Genomic DNA, 21891 nt, shown 5'->3' with positions numbered 1-21891 from the left:
GGACGTGGCGCCCGTAAGCGTTTCTTGCTGAGGCGCTTTCTGCCAGAAACAAGGATGGCGGCCGGGGTGGGTGGGAAGCGGCCTAACGAAGAGGGTGGAGCAAATGGAGCAGGAAATTACGGTTTGTTTTTCCGGAAGTGGCTGTCAGGGAGAATGGAGTTAGGGGGCTGCAGGGTGAGGGAGGCCTTCCCCGCAGTGGGGCAGGGCTGGCCAGGCTCCTCGGAGAAGGGGAGGCTTGGGGGGAGGGTTGGGTTTCCCCTCTCTCGGAGAGCTCACATTTGTCCCCCAGGAGCGGAGCGGGAGGGTCTCTTTCCTCCTCTTGAGAGCAGTGGGAGGTTGGTAGAGCGGCTCTCTCGTCCCCTCAGCTGGATAAGTTAGTGGGGAGAAGCGGAATCTGACCCCATTCCTGGGTGGAAGTTCCTAAAAGGCCCTTGCACTGTCTTCATAAATTCGCCCTTCCTCTGACTTTAGTGTTATTGAGGGGGCCATAAAGTATGTTCCAGCAGCCTTAGTTTGAGGCAGGGCTTCCCTTCCCCAGCTGCATTCTACAGAGGTGGGTGGGGATGCCAGTGAACCTGCTTCCTGTGCTGACCTAATGTTTTTTTCCTGTCCTCCTCCAGGTTGCATTTGAGAAGGATGGTGTCTATTTACACACCAGCGCAAAGCGTCATCCAGACCAGGACTCCCTGATTCCGGGGGTTATCCGCATAATCGAGAAGGTTGGTTGAGGTGGGATACAGGTTGGGGTTGGAAAAGGGATGAGGGAAGGGTTTTTGCACCCAAGATAGGAAAAAGGTCAGTACATGTGGTGTGGGGTGGTAGAATTTGGTCGGTATAGATTTCAGCATTCTGAGTACAGCGGGCTTTGATTTTAAAGACTGTTCCTAGCGCTCGTGATTTCAGTAGTAGGCTTGAAAAACTGTAAGCTGTGCCTGGTGACATTGTGAAAAGGTGTAGGCAGTACCTGGTGACATCTTGGAATACAGAGTGGGTGTAGGCTTGAACAGATTTTCCACTAATTGGGGATGAGTCACTTTCGTAGGAGAAGGAAGAGGTATACAGAGGTGGCAATCCTTAGTGCTTAACATAGTTTCTTATTCTTCCCTGAGGCTTGGAGAATCAGTAATGCTGTTTGACTTTCCTTAAACTTATATCATCTAGATGATCAAATTCAGATTGCCTTGTTACAGCATCTGGATTATTTTAGTAAAGTGTGTGTACGCAGTTATGGATATCTTTTTTATGACTCTCTCATGAGACTGTCTTTCTCCTTTTATTCAGGGCTCAGATACTTTGCTACAATGGACACCCATAGAAGAGTCATCAGATGCTGCTCAGATCACATATACCAAGAAGGTGAGGCCCTCTTTCTTGCTGGTATAAACTTCTACTGGTATATTAAATCTTCATCACATTGTGTTCTAATAACTTAAGTAATGAAACATCGTCTAAATAAAACATTATTTAGACTAGTGATTCATTAAAAAGTTTTGCCTGTATTGGGAACTGGTGCTTTAGTTTCCTTGTTCTTTTCATATCGCATTGCCATAGCCTCTCAAAAATGGTAGATTTTTAAATTGGTTTCTGGGGGAAAGAGCTGTAGGACTGTGGAGCAGCTGCTGGGACTTCCCCACCATTTGAGTTGGTGTAGTTAGATAGCTGTTCTGGGCTTCATTCCCATTAACCAGGACACAAAGCTGCAAATGTTATTCAGGAATGTGCCTTTACTACTTTATGATTTCCACACAGGGGTCTATTCCTTGCTTTCTCCTCCCCACCCCCTCTCTAGGAGGATCATGGAGAATGAAGTGATGAGGATATGCCAGTTCTCTGCTGTTCTATTTTCTAGAAAGGATGCCATCTTTTCCTCCTCTGCTGATCAGAGCCAGTCCTGGAAATGGTAGCACAGAAAAAGTATCCTGTGATATAGTTAAACCAGCAGAAATGTTGGACATTTGAAACTGCTTTATATTGAGTCAAACAACTGGCTCAGGGCTGCCCACTACAATTGGTGGTGACTCTCCAAAGCATCAGACGGAGATCTTTCTCAGTCCTCCTGCACTAGATCTCTTTAATTGGAAATGCCAGGGACTGAGACTTTCTATATGCAAAGTATTACTGATTCTTATGTTTTAAGACAGGAACACCCTAGGGAAGCGCTTATATCTTTAGATGCTCATTTATGGTTTTATTCAGGATGGGGAATGATCTTCTATACTGTTTCCCATTCTCTTTACATATAACAGTGCATTATTTTTTTTCCCTAACAAGGAGGACTGTGTTTAGCGAATCCTGTGAGTTCTCCTTTATTTCTCATCCTAGGAAGTAGCCCCTCCATTGTGATGCAGAAAGGGAGCAGGGCAATTTCAGGTCTGTTAATGTTCATAAAGACAGGAATGTACTTCTGTTTGAAGAGGAGTCTGTTCTTCCACACCTTCCACACTCAAATTCCTCTCAGTGAGACCAAGAGTTCAACGTGTATTCCATTGAATTCTTAATTTGTGTGAGCACCTCCTTGAAGATCATGATGAAATATAAGGAATTGGGTAGCTTCTGAAAGCCCTGATCTCTCTTTCCATTTTCCAGGACCCAGTGGGCTGCCAGACCGAAGAAGAAATCTTTGATCCGGGGTATGAACCGGACTGGGCTGTGATCAGTACAGTGGGGACCCGGGCTCGGGCTCAAGAGGAAACAAATGGTAATCAAAAAGAGGACAGGGATGTTTGCCCCTTGGTATACTTAAGTGGCATAATACAGGGATTGCTGGTAAAGATGCAACAAGGGATACAGGATGGAGGTAGGGGAGAAGAGGTAGCCGGCAAATGTGGTATATTCTTTTCTGGTTCTCTTGACATCATTCCTTTTATATTTGTGCTTGGCTTTCCCCTCTCCAGCAGCTTCCGGGCCCAAATCTCCGGTCCCACGTGGTCAGTGGGCCTTCTCCCTCAGCTTGTCTGAGCTGAAATCCATCCGCAAGAGCAAGCCAGGTTTGGGCTGGTCATACCTCATCTTCATCACCAAAGATGGCATCTCCATTCAAGCCCTGCATTTCCACCGTGGAGGCACCAAAGCCCTGCTCAAGGCCCTCTGCAAATACGTTATCTTAGCCACGTGAGTGAGGGTGGTGCCGGGTACCTTATTTGTTCAAAAGATAAAGCGGAGGAAGTAAAGAGAAAGCTCTTAAGTCAGATGTGGAAGGCGCTGCCCGACTAGCCTTCAACTTCTGGGCTGCATTACTCAGGATTGAGGCAGTCAGTTTGCACGAACTTGGATGCAGGAAGCACTTTCCCCAGCACTGCAAAATAAAGAAGAAAAATAATATATACAATATTCAGTTCTGAACTAAAAACACCATCACAGTAAATTAGTTGGACTCAGACTGGCGTAAAATGTTTTCACAATTGCTTTTTAAAAGCAACAATGATGAGGCCATCCTTAGGAAGGGGATGTGATAGGTGCAGAGCCATCACTGAAAAGGCCCTGCCCATGGTGCTCATTCACTCATGGACCCAAAAGGAGGGCCTCTGATTTCGCTAATTTTGCAGCTTGTCCAGTTGCCAGTGGTCCTTCAGATAACCTAACAGTTTCTGGAAAGCAATAAACTCACTCTGGTTTCTCTTCTCACCTTGCAGCTCCCCCAAAGATTCCCGCCTCTACTTGGTTTACACACATGATTCGTACGCCCTCTCCCACTCCTTCGATGAGCTTCAACTCTTCGATGACAGCTCTTCCAACCTTGTGTCGGTGAGGCCCTTCTCCAAAATGCCCTGCAACTGTGACTTAAGTTCTAGTTAAGTAGTTCCCAATTAGCAAAGTACTGCAGACCCTCTGTTTTTGAAAAGCCAAGTCATGGAACCCCCTACTTCTGAAAATGTTGATATCTCTGTGGTAGTTTTGTTATGTGAATGGCGCCACCATACCCTCCAACATGTCCCAGTGCAAAAAACAGAGACGCATGTCTTCCAGGCCATGCTCCTGCATGAGTCATGTGACCCGCATGAGAGCACGACTCCCCAAAACAGGATGGATATGTGCCATGGACCTCCTGGTCGGGGGTCCGCAGACCACAAATTGGGAACCACTGTTCTAGAGGATTAGAATGCAGAGAGGCTGTGTTTGTGTGGCCTGGTTCTGTGGGAGAAATCTAAAGACTTGTGGCAGTGGGATTATGTGGGAAGGGACAAAACCTATAAACAGGGAGACTTGTCTGTTGTAGGTGCTGACACTGGTTAGAGCAGGGAGTTATGGGAACATGGGCTCCTGGGTTTCCTTGAATGAATTATATTAGTACAAGTTACAGGTAGGTAGCCTTGTTGGTCTGCCGTAGTTGAAACAATATAAAAAAATTCTTTCCAGTAGCACCTTAGAGACCAACTAAGTTTATTATGTAAGTATGAGCTTTAGTGTGCATGCACACTTCTTTAGATACACTGAAACAGAAGTCACCAGACCCTTATATATAGTGAGAGGGTGGGGAGAGGTATTATTCAGAAGGGTGGTGGGAGTGGGTGATTGGCTGATAGGTGTGGCAAACCTGTTGATGACTGTTGACGACTGCAATTGGTCTTACAGGAAAAAGCAAGGGGTGAGATGGCTAAAAATAGCTTTATCATGTATAATGATATAAGAATCCAATGTCTCTATGCAGACCAGGTCTCTCCATGGTTTTAAGTTTGGTTTTATATATATATATATATATATATATATATATATATATATATATACACACACACACACACACGCGCGCACGCGCGCGCGCACACACACACACACATATATATATATACACATACATACACATACATACATACATACATATACAGAAAGGCAATGATGGTAAAAAGTTGGTGTGTGTTTTGTATCTGGAATATTGATTATTGATGCAGAGCTGTGAAACCCAAGTTGAATCTTAATTCAGCAATCCTAGAATTGAGCAGCAAGCCAAAGGTGACATGTGGCTTCTTCTTTTTTAAGCCACCTTCTCTTTCCCTAGCGGTTCCTGCAAGATCCTTATGCTGCCACGTTCGGTGGCTTCTCCAAAGTCACCAACTTCTTCCGTGGGGCTCTGCACCATGAGGACGGCGTCATCCAGCATTCCCATGGCGACCCAGCTGCTGCCAATGTTGAGGATGAGACAGGCTTTGAAGTTATCACCTGTGTGAGTGTTGGAACAGGTAGCTCCACTGTGGGGCGGTGGAGGGGGAGAGGAATGGCACCCAGTGTTTGTGTGTGCTTTTCTGTAGGCTGAGATAATCTTTGGCCATCTTCTTTTACTCCCAGCCACCCGCTCACACCTACTTGCTTATGATTGCACCAGAGGTGACTATTTGGTGGTTGTGGGGGAAGTGTGAGCAAGGAAATGGGGGTGAATGCCAGAGAGTTGGAAGGGTGGACATGAGTCCCTGTGCAAGAAAGCCCTTTCCATTGAGCGAGGACCAAGCAATCCATTCACACAGAGGCCTAAGGAGATTTGCATCATGCTCACCCCAAACCCACCACCATCACACTACAACATTACAAGGCAGGCTTGGTGGTTGAAGCAGTTAGCCTCATCTAAATGGTTTGTGCGTGGAGCGAGGCCTCTGTTGACCTCATTCTTCCTTGGAGCAGAATCCAGGGCCTTGAGCTTCCATGAATATACATGCGACTGACGAGGTAATTCCTGAGGGCTAGAGAACCAAGACTGTGGCTTCAAAAATGCTCTGATATCAACCCATGTGTTCTTGGAACCCTCACGTTCTGCAGAAGCTTATTGGGGAATCTAAGGCAAGAGGATCAGTAAGAGTGGGCAAACTTGTAAAAGTAAACTTTCCACTGTTGCTGATCTTCCTCCACAGCATGCACCAATCTGAAATGCTTTCTGCTTGTCTTCTAGACCAGTTCTTCCCAATTAGCTAAGTGCTGTGGACACCCTGCTTTTCAAAAGCCAAGCCATGGACCACCACTTTTGAAAATTCTGATCTCTCTGTGGTAGTTTTTGTTGCGTTATGGTAGTTGTTTTATTATGTGCCACGGACCCCCTGGGTAGGTTTTGCAGACTCCCTGGGTTCCGTGGATCCCACCATTTAGGAACCACTGGTCTAGACCCAAACGTAGACAGGCACCCTAGAAAGTTTATTCCAATCCTTCCAACGGTGCAGGGATTTTTCAGCAGGCAGGCATGCATCAACATAAAAGAGAGGTCCCCTCTCCCTCACTAGTCACCCCTTTATTGTCTCCATACCCCTTGGGAGGTGTCTTTCCTTGACACTTCTTTTTAAGTTCCTTCCTCTTTTCTGCCCCGGCAGCAGGCACGGCTAGGAGAGCGTCCGTCTGTCCAGCGGGAGGCTCCTGTCTCGGAGCAGGAATGGGAGCAGCACTTGGAACCAGATGGGCGTGTGAGGGACCCCGTTGCCTTGCGCAGAAGGATCTTTGCTGGGGTGAGGCCTGTGGGGAGGAGAGGGCAAGAGGCCCTTGGTTGCAGGGGGAATTGGGGGTCTGTGCAGAAGCACGAGTGGCTGCTTGTCAGGCCAGGGATAAATGCAGCGTGGGGCCGTGTTGGTTTCCTTCCCAACATCTTAGTGTCGTTCTTTGACACTTGGCCTAATTCACCTTCTCCCCCCTCCCCCATGCTCCTCTTCCAGGGTCTCAACATGTCATCACGCAAAGAAGCCTGGAAATGCCTTTTGGGCTATTACTCATGGGACAACACCAGTGAAGAAAACAAGGCACAAGTGAGGCGGAAAACGTAAGTCTGGGTCAGGGTTATGGGGAAGCCAAAGGAGTACTGGAACTGGGGTTTGGAAGGAGGTGATCAGTCAGCATTTAAGCCTCTGAACTCTCTTAACAACTTCCTTCCCACGTGTGTCCACAGGGATGAGTACTTTCGCATGAAACTACAGTGGAAGTCGGTCAGTGAGGAACAGGAACAGCGGAACTCCTTGCTACGTGGCTACCGCAGCCTGATTGGTCAGTATAAGTTCTGGCTATTGTTCCTCATTTGTTAGGAGTTCAACACCCCTCTTTGTCACAAGAGATATCCTTGCTTCATTTTTGTTTTTCGTCCTCTTTCCCCTGCCTGACAGCACAGCCTTGTGTGCACACAGCAAGAGGTTGGTGATCATAAAAACACTCTGTGGTAACAAGTGGTCCATATGCAAGAGACCTGCTGGATCAGTCCAAAGGGCTACCTAGTTTTTTGTCACCCTGTTTCCAGCAGTGGCCGGCCAGATAGATGCATTAAGAGAGCCCACAAGCAGGAAGCGAAGGCAACAGTTCTCTCTAGCAACAGGAATTCAAGAGGGGCATATACTGCTTCTGAGGATGTTCTCTTTAGCAGTTGTGGCTATTAGCTGATAAATGAGAGCATTAAAACCCGTGCTCTATGAATCTATCTTCCTTTCAATGCCATCTAAGCCAGCAGCCAGCACCACATCTTGTGGCAGTAAAATTCATGGATGAATTATGCATTGTGTGAAGAGCCATTTTCTTTTATCCATCCTGCATCGATTGCCAATCAATTTAAGTGACATTCGCATTCCAGGATTGTGGGAGGAGGGGGAGAATCTCGCTCTTTTCCTCTCTCTCCCCACAGAATTCATAACTTTATAAACTTCTGTTTTGCCCCAATCATCTCTTTCTAAACTAAATGGATCTAAACACTTTTGCCTCATCTCTTAGAGTGCCTTTATTTTTTGGCTGCTTGGCTTTTTGCACCTTTTCCTTTTCTAAAATAGATATTTTTAAAGGACGGGACTAGCAATGGAGGCTGTTCCTTTGGGGCAAATGGAGCACTGCCCTGCCAAACTCATTCTGCCCTTAGCTAGCACCCTGGATGGGGACAAAACTAGACTGGGCAAAGGTCATAGCACAATAGTCAGAGCCTCTGTTTTGCATGCAGAAGGTCCCAGGTTCAATCCCCAGTGTCTCCAGATGGGGCTGGAAGAGAATTTGGTCTGAAGCCACGGAGGGCTGCTGCTAGTCACTGTAGGTAGCTGCACCTGTGGACTGACCCTGCATAAAGCACCTTCCTGTCTTCCCAGAATTAGTTGGCTCTCATTGGCTCTGATTCCACCTGCTGTTGGTCTCCCCGCCTTCTGCCCCATGAGGCATCAGCCACCACATTGGGGTGGGGGCAGGCCTAGCAGAATTGCACATAGTTTTCCAAATGTGACCATTCCATAGACTTCCATAAAGGTGTTAGGACAGCCAAGCTGTCTTACTTTCAAAACATGGCATAAGTGTGCAACCCCCCCCCCTTTAAGGAGAAGTACCATGACTTTAGCTTGGAGCTTTCTGCATAAAAAGTCTTTGCTCTGCCACTGAGCTGGGAGCCCCTGGAGCTTTTCCTGTGGTTGTGCTTCTGCAGCTCCTCTCAGCTGTGTGTTGCTACTTTCTCTCACTCATTTGCCTCATTACTGTCCTGTATTCGTCATCGCTTTGAGTGGCCTTTGGCAGAAAGGCAATAAACGAGTTTTATGGATAATTCCTGGGGGGTGTATGTCTGCCTTTGCAGAAAGAGACGTGAGCCGCACGGATAGGAACAACAAATTCTATGAGGGCAGCGAGAACCCTGGCCTAGTACTCCTGAATGATGTGCTGATGACGTACTGCATGTACAACTTTGACCTGGGTGAGTCTGGAGGTGGGGAGGGAACGCCAGCAGTGCGCCATTGTAGAACCAGCTCAGGTTTGGGAGTCTTTGGTTGCTTGGCCTAGGAGGGCCCCTTAACTACCGTGGGGGAGGGGGAGAGTTGGAATCCAAAATCTCTGGAGGGCACCAGCACAGGGAAGACTGTTGCAGTCTTTTGCTAGGTTGGAGGTGGTATGTACCATCTCTGATCCGGTCATGCTAAGTGGCAGCAGAATGCATTCCAGAATCTCCCATGGTGTCCCAAGGGACTTGTACTGTTTCAGATGCCGCTATGCTCCCTTCTACCCCTCACTAGTCAAATCCAGAGATTTTGGACCACAACTCCCATCAGCCTCAGCTGGCGCTGCCATGCTATGCTGATGGAAGTTGTAGTCCAAAGCATCTGTAGCTCACCAGATTGGGGGAGGCTAGTCTGCAGTAAGAGTGCCTTTTGTGGATGGTTCCCTTAATGGTCTAGGCTACCCCAACAGTTGCCTGTTCTTGATCTTGGGCCCAAGTACTGCTGTGTGTATTCTGTGCTAAAATAAACCCATCACCTGTTTTCAAGCTTCACACAGCCACATGGACTAGAAACCTGACTCTAGTATTCATTTCCCCCCATGAAAATGAAAACTGAAATACTTGGGATACTGAATTCCATGCTGAGAAGTATTCACAATGCAGACAGCCCTGCAGACTTCTCCAGCTAGTCTTTTATGGGTCCTCTTAGCGCTCTGAACCCTCACCAGTCCCGTAATTGTATCTCTCATCCCGTCATGCTGCAACACCCTAGTAGGAAGAGAAAGTAACTTGATGGGCCTGCAGCTTCAGTTGTAAAACCCAGTGGCTTCATGTCTTTTGCATCCTTGCACAGGCTACGTCCAAGGCATGAGTGACCTCTTGTCCCCCATTCTCTACGTCACCCAGAATGAAGTGGATGCCTTCTGGTGTTTCTGTGGTTTTATGGAGCTGGTGGTGAGTACATGGCCTGGGAGAGCACAGAAAGGGCCTTGCAGCTGTTCCAAATGTCACCTTCTTTCCATAAACTTGTCCATGTACTCTCACTTTCTGCCCACAGCACCGCAATTTTGAAGAAAGCCAGGAGTCCATGAAGCGACAGCTGTCTCAGCTCAATTTACTCCTCAGGGTGCTGGACCCCCCACTCTGTGACTTCCTAGGTACTTGTGCGTCTAGTTCTGGGACTGCTGAAATCTGGGTGGTTTTAACATATGTTGTCTGGAAAGGACAGGTCTCCTATTGTGGGTGCTTGTTTTTAATAATGAAATATAGCAGGTGAATTTGGAGCTCCTAGTTATTCAGGTCCACAAACTGAGCTCTTGGCTACAAAATCACCACTTTCTTTGCTTTTTATTTTTCTTCACTTCCCCAGCTTTGTATAACATCTTCCCTGATGAAGAGTTCTGGATAACTCAAAAGCTTGCCACAGTTGTGTCTCATTTTGACTGGTTTCAATAAAAGGGTGTAGGTAGGGGATCAGTTAATTATTTTGGGGCTCTTTCATTTAGTCTCTGGCTAATTCCTTCAAAAGCTTAAAGGAAGCAAAGACCGAAGCAAGTGAGGCGTTTCTTAAGCTTTGGAATTCTTGATTGTATAAAACAATCTGTTACTGACTCCTCCTGCCCTTCTTGGCTATTTCTCTCAGACTCTAAGGAATCTGGCACCTTCTGCTTCTGCTTCCGATGGATCTTGATCTGGTTCAAGAGGGAATTTGCCTTCTCTGAAATTCTTCAGCTATGGGAGGTGAGACTGAATTAAGAGAAACGGGTTTGTTTTTGTTTGTTTTATGTGGGGAGAGGATCTCTGGCTGGGGAAAACATAAGTTACATTGTCATGATGGGATTTCAGCACTGGAAAGGCAAGAAAAATGGGAACAGGAAAGAGAATAAACAGACTTCTGGTTTGCAGTGTTGGGGTTTGAAAGTAGAGAAGGCAGCAGGGAGGGATGTTTTCTGAAGAATGCAGCCTCAGCCAGTTTGGCTAATGGCAAGGCATTATAGCTGAAGAAGAAGAGTTTGGATTTGATATCCCGCTTTATCACTACCCGAAGGAGTCTCAAAGCGGCTAACATTCTCCTTTCCCTTCCTCCCCCACAACAAACACTCTGTGAGGTGAGCGGGGCTGAGAGACTTCAAAGAAGTGTGACTGGCCCAAGGTCACCCAGCAGCTGCATGTGGAGGAGTGGAGACGCGAACCCGGTTCCCCAGATTACGAGTCTACCGCTCTTAACCACTACACCACACTGGCTCTTGTCCAGTGGTTTTCAACAAGTGTGCCGTGGCAACTTGGGGTGCTGTGAATGACGGTCAGGGGTGCTGCAGGCAACACTGGCCTCTGTCCCTTTTTCCTTCCCTCCCTCCTCTGATGCCCTCTTGTGTCTGCCACCCAAAGGCTTGCACATCTGTTCATTGCAGTAGCCCTGGCTACAAGCTCCCCAGGCAAATGGTGCTTCTGGGGCTGGCCAGGGGGTGCTTCCCAGGTCCCTGTGGGGCAGTGTGAGGAGCTACCTCTCTTTGGGGCAGGGGCAGCTCAGAGACCAGGGGCAGCAGCTGCGGCTGCCCAGAGGGCTCCTAAGGAGAGGAGGCTGCGGCCGCACTCCACAAGGGAGGGTGTTTGAAAAAAGGTGAAAGGCTGTCGGCTCTGCAGGCAAGGGGTGGCATAATGGCTCCTGAGCCCCACAGGGGTGCCGCAGAAAGGATGTAGTTGGTCAAGGGAGTCAGGCCCTCAAAAAGGTTGAAAACCTCCTCTGTAGTCTATCAACATCTGGAGGGCCACAGGTTCCCCCTTCCCAGTCATATACAGTTCCTAGGTGGTCTTCATCTAAGTTCTGGCCAGGCCTGGATGTATTAAGCTTCAGCAAAGTAACTGCATTCTAAGCCTTCCAGCCAAATCTTTCCACAAGCCACTTGAGGGCTGCATCCTCATAGTGCTCCACAGGGATGCCAGCATCCTTCTTACTTCTCCTGACCACAATCCCCTAGCTGCTGGGCTATATATACAGGGAAGGGCCATAGCTCAGTGGTAGAACATCTGCTCTGCACACAGGAGGTCCCAGCTTCAATCTCCAGGTCAGACTAGGAGAGAATCCTGCCTGAAAGAGCTTCTGCCAGTCAGTGTAGACAGTACTGAGGTAGATGGACAAATGGTCTGTCTCAGTGTAAGGCAGCTTCCTGTGATCCTGTCTATAAGACGCAACCCTTAGTTATCACTGGGTGGGTTTACTTCTGTGGGCATGTTGGCTTTCCATGAGCCCCTTGGTCTCCTCAGTCTATGCTTAGCTGAACAGAACTGCCTGGCACATTCTGTATCTGCACTTTGAGCATGGAGGTGAAGTGCTTGTGGCACGCAAGCTGAGAGGTACTCCTTGGCACACCCAAAATATCACCCAGGATCTCTAGGAGGACCACCTGGACTGTGCGCTGCAGCCACTTGCCAGGGGTGAGCACTATAGGTGCATGATATTGAGAACTTGGAAGGAATATTTGGGAGTGCCTGTGAGTTGCTTGTGTGTGGCTGGACAGTCCAGATTGTAGAGCCCAGCTGCGTCATCCATGGGTTCCTTGGGAAAACCTTTGCCCTCTTCCTTCCCCTCAAACCCCAAAGATCACCTGGTAAACTGGATCAGATGGTTATCCAGTAACTAGTTTTACCACTGGAACTAGTAAATACAGCCTAAAACAAATCAGATGTCTTTATCTGCAGAGCCTTGCTACAGCCAAGAGGAATAGTTGCTTTGGTGTAGAGGTCCGGGTTATTTATAGCTCCTCCGGCTTTCAGTTTCTAACCACCTAGTTCTAAAAAAGGTTCCATGCCTCCCCTTTCGCCCCAGATCAGAACAAGCCTAGTTATTTTAACCACATACTTAGGCTTTTAAAAAAAGTCACTAAGTATGCAAGGTTGTGTTCAGGAAACAAAAAAAAAGGAAAGCAAAATGTTGTTTTTCACTTAATTCCTGCCCTAGATGAAGCAGGCAGTGCTGCAGCTTACTTGGTTGCAGGAGATCCGTATCAGGGAGCTGACGTAGAAATCTCATTGTCCCTCTTTCTCTTTGACGGAGGAGTGCTGCGTGAGCATCTTGCTAAAACTGGTTTACTCTAACCTGAGCTGTGTTCTTGTCTGGGGCTTAGTCCGAGGGCACAACATGACCAGGCTTCTAGCCAGCCAATACGTATCAGGGATGACTTCCAGCTTCTGGGGGACGTCGCCCACCAACAGCTACAAGCAGCACGTCCCATTAGAAATAGATTCACTCTGGCTAATGCAGAGCCAGACATTAGCAGAGGATTACACCCGGCAGTATGGTACAGAACACTCCTGACAATGGGTTATGGCGCGCTTCCTCAATCCATGCCGTGTGTCTGTCCCCCTGATCCCAGGTGCTGTGGACGGGACTGCCTTGCCCCAATTTCCACCTGCTGGTGGCTTGTGGCATTCTGGATGCAGAGAGGCAGGCACTCATGAACTCTGGCTTTGGCTTCAATGAGATCCTGAAGGTGAGCACTGGAGCTTGGGGGCCTAACTCTTGCCATGTGGGGGCTTGTGTGGGCTTAGGACAGAGATGGGGAAGCTGTGGCCCTCCAGTAGCTGCTGGACTCCCACTCCCATCAGCACCAGCCAGCTTGACCAGTGGTCGGGGGCAGTGGGAGCTGTGGTTCAGCAACATCTGGATGACTGCAGGTTCCCCATACCTGCTCTAGTACATTAAGCCGTGCAATATTCGTAGGTGGTTTTCTTTAAAGAAGGAAAAGGTGATTTATGCGCTACACCTGCTTCTGAAAAGTATGGTCAGGGTTGCTCTGAAGGCTCAAAAGCCAAAACAAACAAGGGCCCCATTTATTCTTCCTCACTTCCTCCCCTCCTCGTAGCTCTTCGTTTTCTTGGGCCTGGCTCCATTCTGCCTTTGCACCACACTGCAAAGTTCCTGCTGAACGCTTAGGTGGCAGACGAGCCATAGTACGATCCATCTGTTTGGTTAAGGAGCAATGCTTATCTTTCCCCCCACAGATCTCAGTCTTCCCCAGGAGCATCTTGAGCTTGGCCCTTTGCCTTTCTATATACCTGGCTTTCCTCTGTAAGGCTTTCCCAGTCCACTTTGCATAGCACATTCCTGACTAATGCCGCTTGTATTTTTCCAGTTACAGCATTATAACCGGAAGCTATTTTCCAGAAATATATAATCAACCCTTTGCCACAACCTGCCCTTCTCTCTCTCTCTCTCTCTCTCTCTCTCTCTCTCTCTCTCCCCCCCCCCTCTCTCTCAAAAAGTGCATTTCTTTGTGTGTTTCCCCCCTCTTTGTTGTTCCTAGTTAGCCTTCTGAGTTTTTTGATTTCTGTGTCTGCATTTTCACAGCACATCAATGAGCTTACCATGAAGATGAGTGTGGAAGACATCTTATGCCGGGCTGAGGCGATCTACAGGCAGCTGGCAGCTACTCCAGTGAGTCTTGCGCTCCCCCCGCCCCCCAGTCCAGCATGAATGAAGACCTCTGTACCTTGGTATCCTCTGAGGAGGCCTGGAGCCTCTAAGCATTCCTTAATGCTGCACACCCTGGGCAAGCCAACAGTACTCTATCCTTACCCTTGGCCACCTCATAGCAAAACGGATACATAAAATAATCATGATCTAGCTAGCAAGCTTCTGCGAGTGAACAAGGTAGCAAGCATCTCGCTTGCTCAGGGAGACACATTAAGCAAAATGGAAATGCAGATGGTTCCCCTTGTGGCTTCAAAATATAGCGCTACTGAGAGCAGATTTAAACCATAAGGGTTGCCAAATGGGAGGCCCCAAAACTCAGCACAGTAGGCCCTCCATGCCATGCATGTCATCTTTCCTTACAAACAAAAATGCTTGCTGCCTGGAGTGTTGCTGACTAGGGAGCCAGCCAGCTATACCCTTTCCCAGGGTACTCCATTGCCACACACCCTGGTATCCCTCCCCTACCCCTCCAGTAGTAAGTCAGTATTCTGTGTCCGATGAGCATTCTCAGTCCTTATGATGTTGTTTTTTGAGGGTTTTCCCTGTTTTGGGAGGAGACCCAAAGAATGTTGTTTGCCACTGGAACATAGACTCTGGGTATTGGACCCCTGTTAACTTTCCCCACTGTTATCTGCATGCTGGAAGTTTAAGCTGGGGTGCTGAAGACACTGCTCAGGAAACACACGCAGTTTGGCATTTCATACCATACGTAATCTACAGAATTCACTGCCCCTAGGATGAGGTGATGATACCCTACACACTGGCTGGTGCAGAGTGGTTCTATCAACCATGGCCAGGAGCCATGATGACTAAGGGAAGCCTCCACATTCAGAGGGAGCGTGAAAACCAGTTGCTGGGCGACCCTGCAGGGGAGAGGGCTGCTGCCTCCAGGCCCTGCTTGAGGGTTGCCAGAAACATCTGGTTGGCCATTGGGCAATAAAGAACCCTGGATTAGATTGACATTTGGTCTTGATCCCGCAGGAATCTTCTTATGTGCCACACTTCAAGGGTTTGTTTTTTGTTGTTGCTTTTTTGTACATCTTATTAAAGGAAGCTAAAATCATGAATTCGGCTCTAAGGGCACATTTGCTGGTGGTTCTCCAAGGTCTCAGACAGAGGTCTTTTCTCTTGCTACGTATTTGATCCTTTCAGCTGGAGATGGCAGTCATTGAACTTGGGGGTTTTCTGTCTGCACGTGGTCCCAGCCTTCATATGCCACTGAAGCTGTGTGAAACTGAGCCACACCACTGTGGCAGTGTGCTTTTGAATCGGGTGTGAGCCAGAGGGGATAACTTTTCCTAACAAATAAAATCTCTGTTTTCCCTTTCTCCCAGGATTTACCCCGTAATGTCCAGGAATTGCTGGGGCTCTCTGAGGGCAAATCTCCAACTCCCAGCACTGACACAGCCAGCTCCCCGCAGCCGCTGTCACCCAGCCAGGCCCAGGAGATGGAGCTGACGGACAGTGTTTCCCCAAGCCAGCCAGACAGCAGCATCGAAATCCTGCCTACTGAGGAGGCCTCCACCTCGCAGTCTCTCTCTCCTTGAAAACCTGTTGTTGCTGCCACCACCACCATCTTCTTAACACAAGCACTTTAACCAGACAAGGGTGAGGGCTGGGAAGGGAGGCAGAGGAGAGGCTTTGGGATGTGTGTTTTTTTCCTCCCTGGGTTTAATTAGTCAAACAAACACCACCTCTAAAGTCAAGTAGGGCTTGGGAATGGCTGTGTTCTTCCAGAGTTCCCCAGTGCTCAGTGTGCCTTTCCCACAATGCACTGGGGCACAGCCATCTCTTAGAATGCGGAAGGGCTCGCTTTTGAGGTCTACTTCCTTCCCGGGATGCGCAGAGACAGAAAGGAGCAAGTTGAAGGCCTCCATGCCTTTCTCTTCCACTTTGGGTTCTGAAGTGTTGCAGTTGAGTCTCCTAAATTCTCCCTTCCGTTCCCGCTGCCTTTTTTCGTGACGTACCTGTTTTGCTTCTATGTCATGCGCACCTCCCTCTGTGGCATTTGAGGCTTGTCTACAAAGCCTCAATCTGATGGCGACATCTTTATTATTATTTTTGTTACTGTTTCCGGTTGCTAATGAAACCTGTGCCTCAGCCCACAAAAGCTAGGAAACACAAGTTCTTTGGCAAAGGGAAATGAGGGGCAGCAGATCAGAGCAACTGGAAATGAGGAATCCTTAGCAAGAGGCTAGTTGGTGGAGGGAGGCTTGGTTTTCGCTGAGAAGAACATGGAGTCGGTGGTTACGGCAGCGGAGGCTGCAAGGCAGGGCTCTTAGTTCCTTGGTCCTTTGCCAGGGAGTTCCTGTTGACGTAGCTCCTTGTGCTTCCCTCCCTTGGCTGGAAGATTGTCTCCCTCCCTACTTGCCGCATTCCTTTTTTTAGTGGGTTGCTTATGAACTGACAATAGTTGGGAAAGGATCTCTGATTTTGTTCTTCTGTGCCTCTCCAGCCTAGCGGGCATGTGGGTTCGATGCTTTGTCTGCATATGCCCCACTTCTGATTATTGAACTGCATCCTTCTCAGCCCTTACCTTGGCTCCTTCATTTCCTTTATAACATAACATTAAAAATGTAGTGTCACTCATTGGTGTTTCTGTATCTTGGATGGAAAACTACTCCGAGCTGCTCATGTTGGAGGGGCTGAGCTGAGAGGTGTGAGGGAACGAAGGGGTGGGAGTGTTTGACACCCGTTTCCCCTTTCTTCCTAAAATGCTATGCTGCACGGATCTCTGTCTCCCACAGTGCATATGCACTCCTCTTACCTTCGCCTGCATTGCTTATTTAAAACTAGTTTGATCCCTTGGTTCTCCCAAAGATCCCTCAATCATCAAAGTGCTGCTCCTTCCAGAATTGGAATTCCTAGACTACCCAAAAGAGAAGCCCACGATAGCTTTGCCTACTTGCAGCTAGGGTACACCTGTGTCTTATTGCATGTAGAAAACCACAGAGTCTGTGTGAGATTACGACATGTCATTTTGCCTTAGGAAGTGTTTCCGAAACTTGTGTCGCCAGTTGTTGTTGGACTACAATTCCCATCATCCCTGACCCACTGGCCCTGGTGGCTAAGGACGATGGGAGTTGTAGTCCAGCAACAGCTGGAGACCCAAGTTTGCGAAACCCTGCTATAAAGTATGGTAGATGAGGTGATTTTTCACTCATTTCTGCCCCCCAGTGTGGGTGCCTCCACACCTCCAAACAAAGCAAGAGCCAGCCTAACCTCCCAAGTGGTGAGTGAGATCATATTACTCCGCCACTGTGTTTTCAGTGTAGATTCAGTGGTCTCAGCTGTTGGTTGTCACTTGGAACATAGGAAACAGTGGCCCTCCAGGCTGAAGGAAGGTGCTTCTCTGTCCTGTCTGGAGATGCCAGGAACTGAACTCTAGTCCTTCTGCATACAAAGCACATGCTCTGTTACTGAGCTATGACCCCTCCCCAGTTTCCACGGAACTTGTGGATTTTAACCCCTGCAGTACCAAATGTTTTTGTCTTAAAAGGTAAAGGGGCCCCTGACCATTAGGCCCAGACGACTCTGGGGTCTTACCGCTTAATAAAGCCTATCTGTTGTTATTGGACTCTTATGGGGGAGAATGGAAGACCTAGCCAAGAGTTCTGGGTTCAGGGAAGGGGGGAAAAGGCAATCTAGAAGGAAGGTGGGGTTTCTGATAAGAAAGGACTTGGAAACTGGAGCTGTTGCCTTTGGCCTGTATAACCATACAGGCGCTGGGAGGTCAAACTAGGTCAAATACTCCGGAGAAGGGATTTAAATTACGTAGTGTATAATGAGATAAAACTTGAGCCATAAAGCTTCTAATTCCTAGCCTTCTGTGTCTGAGGCCTCAGGCCAGAGCCTTGTTAGAATAAAATTATAAACTCAAGCCAAAAAGCAGGGGGCCCTGGTCAGCTTAGTTGTCCGATACCCAGAGCAAGTGTATCTGGCTGCCCGCCCCCCTACTCTGCATGGGCCTGATTTCTAGTGCCACAAAGATGCATGAAAAGAAAAGCAGGCAAGGGACCACCCAAGATTTGCAAGCATGGTAGGTTTCCATCAAAAAGGCCATGTGGGTTTGTTTGTTTGAAAAAGTGTACAGTGGTACCTCGGGTTAAGTACTTAATTCGTTCCAGAGGTCTGTTCTTAACCTGAAACTGTTCTTAACCTGAAGCACCACTTTAGCTAATGGGCCCTCCTGCTGCTGCCATGCCGCCGGAGCACGATTTCTGTTCTCATCCTGAAGCAAAGTTCTTAACCTGAAGCATTATTTCTGGGTTAGCGGAGTCTGTAACCTGAAGTGTATGTAACCTGAAGCGTATGTAACCTGAGGTACCACTGTACTGTATATGTTTTGCTGCTCATCATTCTAGAAGATTGGTGCCAAAAGAGACCTTGGATATTGGGATATTCTCAGGATGGGATGTGGGTGTACAAGAGCTAGTGTGACTGGGATCCTAGAAGACGGAAAGGCCATGGGGGGCTTGGAAAGGAGGCTGTGGGACCCAGGAGAGGGAGGATAGTTGTTGGGAGAGGTGGCCTCTCCATAGCTATCTTGTTTGGCAACTGGGAGGAGGGGCAGGGGAGAGCAGAGTGCAGATGGTGCATTCTCAGGAGACTGATTTGGCCCCAGGGCCATCCAGTTGCTAACCCTTGCGTGTTCAAGCTGCTGTCCGAGAGTGGCCTAGTTGCATGTGTCCGTGTTGCAGAAAGAGGGCAAGCTTCAGCCTCTGCAAAAAAAAAAAAAGAGAGAGAGAGAGAGAGAGAGAAAGAAGTAATCATCTACTTCTTCACCTCACAGTGGGTTTAAAAAAAGAGAACAGGCTTGAGAATTTGCCTTTTTTTTTTACAGTCTCTGCAGCAGAGCAAAAGAGACCACTGCAGTGAATGCAGCAGCATTGCTTTCCTCTCTCCTCTCCCCCCCCCCCCCCCCGCCCAGCGCTGCAGGAGAGTAATGCAGAGAAGTGGTGATGCAGTACTAACTGGCTATTCACACAGTATCACAAATCTTGGCTATTTGCCTGGCTTTCCTTGTGCTCCTATGCCCTCCTTTTCTCTCTTGCTTGCTTAGACATCCACCGGTGGGTTTTGGGATGGGGAAGGGGGTGGGTGGGAAGGAGAGAGAAGGAGCCTCCGCACAGCACTGCAGGGGGAGCTGGATCTTGGGACTTCTGTCCTCTTCCCGTGTCCCCAGCGCCTCCAGCTGCATTCATAAAACTGCCACTTGCAGCAACCTGGTTTCATTCATAAAGGGGGGGAGGGGGGGAGAGGAAGAATTCAGCTGCAGAGTCAGAGAAGGAGGTCAGAGCGGGTGAAGAAGAAAAAGAGGAGAGGACTGCATCTCCCTCAGCAGCAGTCCTAGATACTGGGGGCATCTGCAAAAGGGGGGATAACAGCCAGGTCCCTGGCTGCCTGCTGTTTTGTGCACCACCCTTCCCTTCTTGCAGGCAGCTGCAAACCCATTTCCCACCTGAACCTACCCTCAAGCTACTGCTCTCTGCTACCAAATGGGTGTCCCAGACTCCCTTGCCCCCCCCCCCCCGCAGAGATGAGAGCCAGGGAGAGATGCACCTCCATTTCAGCTCAAGGGTCTGGCTTGCTCTGTTTCCTTCTTGTTAATATCTGCAATACCCTGGCCTTTATATAGCATTCTACAGACTTTGACGTGTGTCAGATGCATTCATCCTTAGGCTGGAGCTATACACGCAGCAGAAAGACTGTGCCGTTTCGTATGACAGGTGCAGGAGGGATGTTACCTCTAATGCTCTCCAAGGCTCTTGGGTTGCCTACTTGCAAGTAGAAAGCAACCAGACTAGAGATCTGGCTGCCATCGTTCTCCTTTGTATACCAGTTGCTTGTTTTCCTGGCATACAGCTTTTGGAAAAGGCAGAGCATCTTAAAATGGTACCCACATCCTGCAAACCGATCCAAAAAAAGACCCAACAACTAATATTGGTGCATAAGATAACTTTTTTTAAAAAAGCAAATGTACTTTCTTCAGAGAGCGCAGGGTCAATGTCTGTAGTTCTCTTCTGCTTTTATTCTCACAACAACCCCATGAAGCAGGTTAGGCTGTGTGTGTTTGTCTGGAACTGGCTACAGGTCAGTGAGTTGAGTGAGTTTTTCTTCCCAGTTTTAGGCCTTTCCTGCACAACACATTTAAAGCAGTACCATACCACTTCAAACCAAATAACCCTGGGAATTGTAGTTTGTTAAAAACCCTTGACAAGTTGTTCCCCTCACAGAGCTACAGTTGTCGGAGTTCCCTGGGAAGCTGGATTGGCAGTTAAACCACTCTTGAGATCTGGAGCTCTGAAGAGAACAGGGTCTCCTGAGAACTCTCAGCACCCTTAGCAAACTACAGCTCCCACAATTATTTAGGGAAAGCTACGACTTTTTAAAAGTGATAAGATGCTGCTTTAAAGGCACAGTGCAGAGATGGGGCCTTAGGTTGACAATTCTACCTCCCATCAGTTTCAGGGCTGGCTTTAGCATGTGGTCTGAACCATTACAAATTAACTTTGGTAATTGTAAAAAAGAAAAGAAAAAAAGTCCTGTATCTTCAGAATGTCTCAGCACATATCTTGGGAGTTCTTGCCCCCCCCCTTTTTTTGCTTCATATTGGGGAACTTCCTAGTGGGATCTCAAAAGAAAATGCAAGGGTAGGAGGTTTGTGGGTTTCAGGTCTTACTGCTCCCGTTTGTTTAATTCTGCAACACACATTATTCACATAAAATGTTTGCTGCTGAAACTAGCGACCCTCCACACAATTTTTTTTCTTAATGCTGCCGACTGTACACAACATATGCATAAGCCTCGTTCAACCAGCGCATCGCATTTATGGGGCCAGCGAGCGTTAAAGAGGCTTGGGAGCAAGCTAGGATTCAGAAGCTCTAGTGCCTCTAACTTTGGAGGCACAGTCTAGCCATCTAAGCTAGTAGCCATTGACAGCCTTGTCCTCTGCAAGCTTGCCCAACCTTCTTTTAAAGCCATCAAAAGTTGGTGACCATTGCTGCCTCTTGTGGCAGTGAGTTCCCTAGTTTAACTATGTCCTGTGTGAAATAGTACTTTCTATTCTCTGTCCTACATCTTCCCACTTTCAGCTTCATTGGTTGTCCATGAGTTCTTGTGTTATGAGAGAAGGCTAACAACTTTTCTAGGGATGCGGGTGGCGCTGTGGTCTAAACCACTGAGCCTCTGGGGCTTGCCAATCGGAAGGTTGGTGGTTCGAATCCCTGTGATGGAGTGAGCTCCCATCGCTCTGTCCCAGCTCCTGCCAACCTAGCAGTTCAAAAGCACATCAGTGCAATTAGATAAATAGGTACCGCTGCAGCGGTAAATGGCATTTCTGTGTGCTCTGGCTTCCGTCACGGTGTTCCATTGCGCCAGAAGTGGTTTAGTCATGCTGGCCACATGACCCAGAAAAGCTGTCTGTGGACAAACACTGGCTTTCTCGGCCTGAAAGTGAGATGAGCACCGCAACCCCAAAGTCTCCTTTGACTGGACTTGAAAGTCCAGGGGTCCTTTACCTTACCTATGTTATAAGAAAATAAACTGCTCCTTTTCCCTTATGGGGTACCCAAGAGCCTGTATAGAGTCCTTATGGAGGTTTTCTTTTGGTAGGAGAAAATAACAGAGGCCAACCAGAGAATATTGAGAAGCAAAGCAGCTAGTAAGCCTTATCTTTATTAAACTGTTGCAACAGGGTCTCATCCCCCCCAAACAGGAGGGAGGAGGAACCCAGAACATTGGTGTGCAAGCACCACCTACCCTGTAGCTCAAGGCCACCCCCCAA

The 21891-nt window shown here is 48.2% G+C and overlaps 1 protein-coding gene across 4 annotated transcripts; it reads left to right on the top strand.

Moving 5' to 3' along the window:
- On the top strand, positions 1 to 16694 carry TBC1D17 (TBC1 domain family member 17). 4 transcript variants are annotated; one of them, XM_079951477.1, is made up of 17 exons: positions 1 to 121; positions 621 to 719; positions 1282 to 1356; positions 2587 to 2698; positions 2895 to 3111; positions 3633 to 3744; positions 4994 to 5158; positions 6288 to 6419; positions 6624 to 6727; positions 6854 to 6948; positions 8495 to 8611; positions 9486 to 9586; positions 9690 to 9789; positions 10275 to 10372; positions 13006 to 13122; positions 13980 to 14066; positions 15440 to 16694. In XM_079951477.1, the coding sequence occupies exons 1-17, from the start codon at positions 104 to 106 to the stop codon at positions 15650 to 15652; spliced, it is 1962 nt and encodes a 653-aa protein (XP_079807603.1). In that variant the 5' UTR covers positions 1 to 103; the 3' UTR covers positions 15653 to 16694. The 4 variants fall into 4 exon arrangements, with proteins under 4 accessions (XP_079807603.1, XP_079807601.1, XP_079807604.1 ...); XM_079951475.1 differs by having other exon boundaries at positions 40 to 174; XM_079951478.1 differs by lacking the exon at positions 1 to 121 and adding an exon at positions 125 to 174 and having other exon boundaries at positions 2898 to 3111.
- The last annotated feature ends 5197 nt before the right edge of the window (positions 16695 to 21891 follow it).

Source organism: Podarcis cretensis (assembly GCF_951804945.1).
Source record: "Podarcis cretensis genome assembly, chromosome: 13".
Classification (NCBI taxonomy): Eukaryota; Metazoa; Chordata; class Lepidosauria; order Squamata; family Lacertidae; genus Podarcis; species Podarcis cretensis.
Note: the sequence above shows the minus strand (reverse complement) of the source record. Positions and strands in the feature narration are given on the sequence as shown.

Bases quoted from the DNA above. Each gene is read 5' to 3' on its own strand.
- TBC1D17 (XM_079951475.1), top strand. From the start codon at position 55: ATGGCGGCCGGGGTGGGTGGGAAGCGGCCTAACGAAGAGGGTGGAGCA. The intron at 720-1,281 runs GTTGGTTGAGGT...CCTTTTATTCAG, and splicing joins TTATCCGCATAATCGAGAAG to GGCTCAGATACTTTGCTACA. The intron at 10,373-13,005 runs GTGAGACTGAAT...CCCTGATCCCAG, and splicing joins AAATTCTTCAGCTATGGGAG to GTGCTGTGGACGGGACTGCC.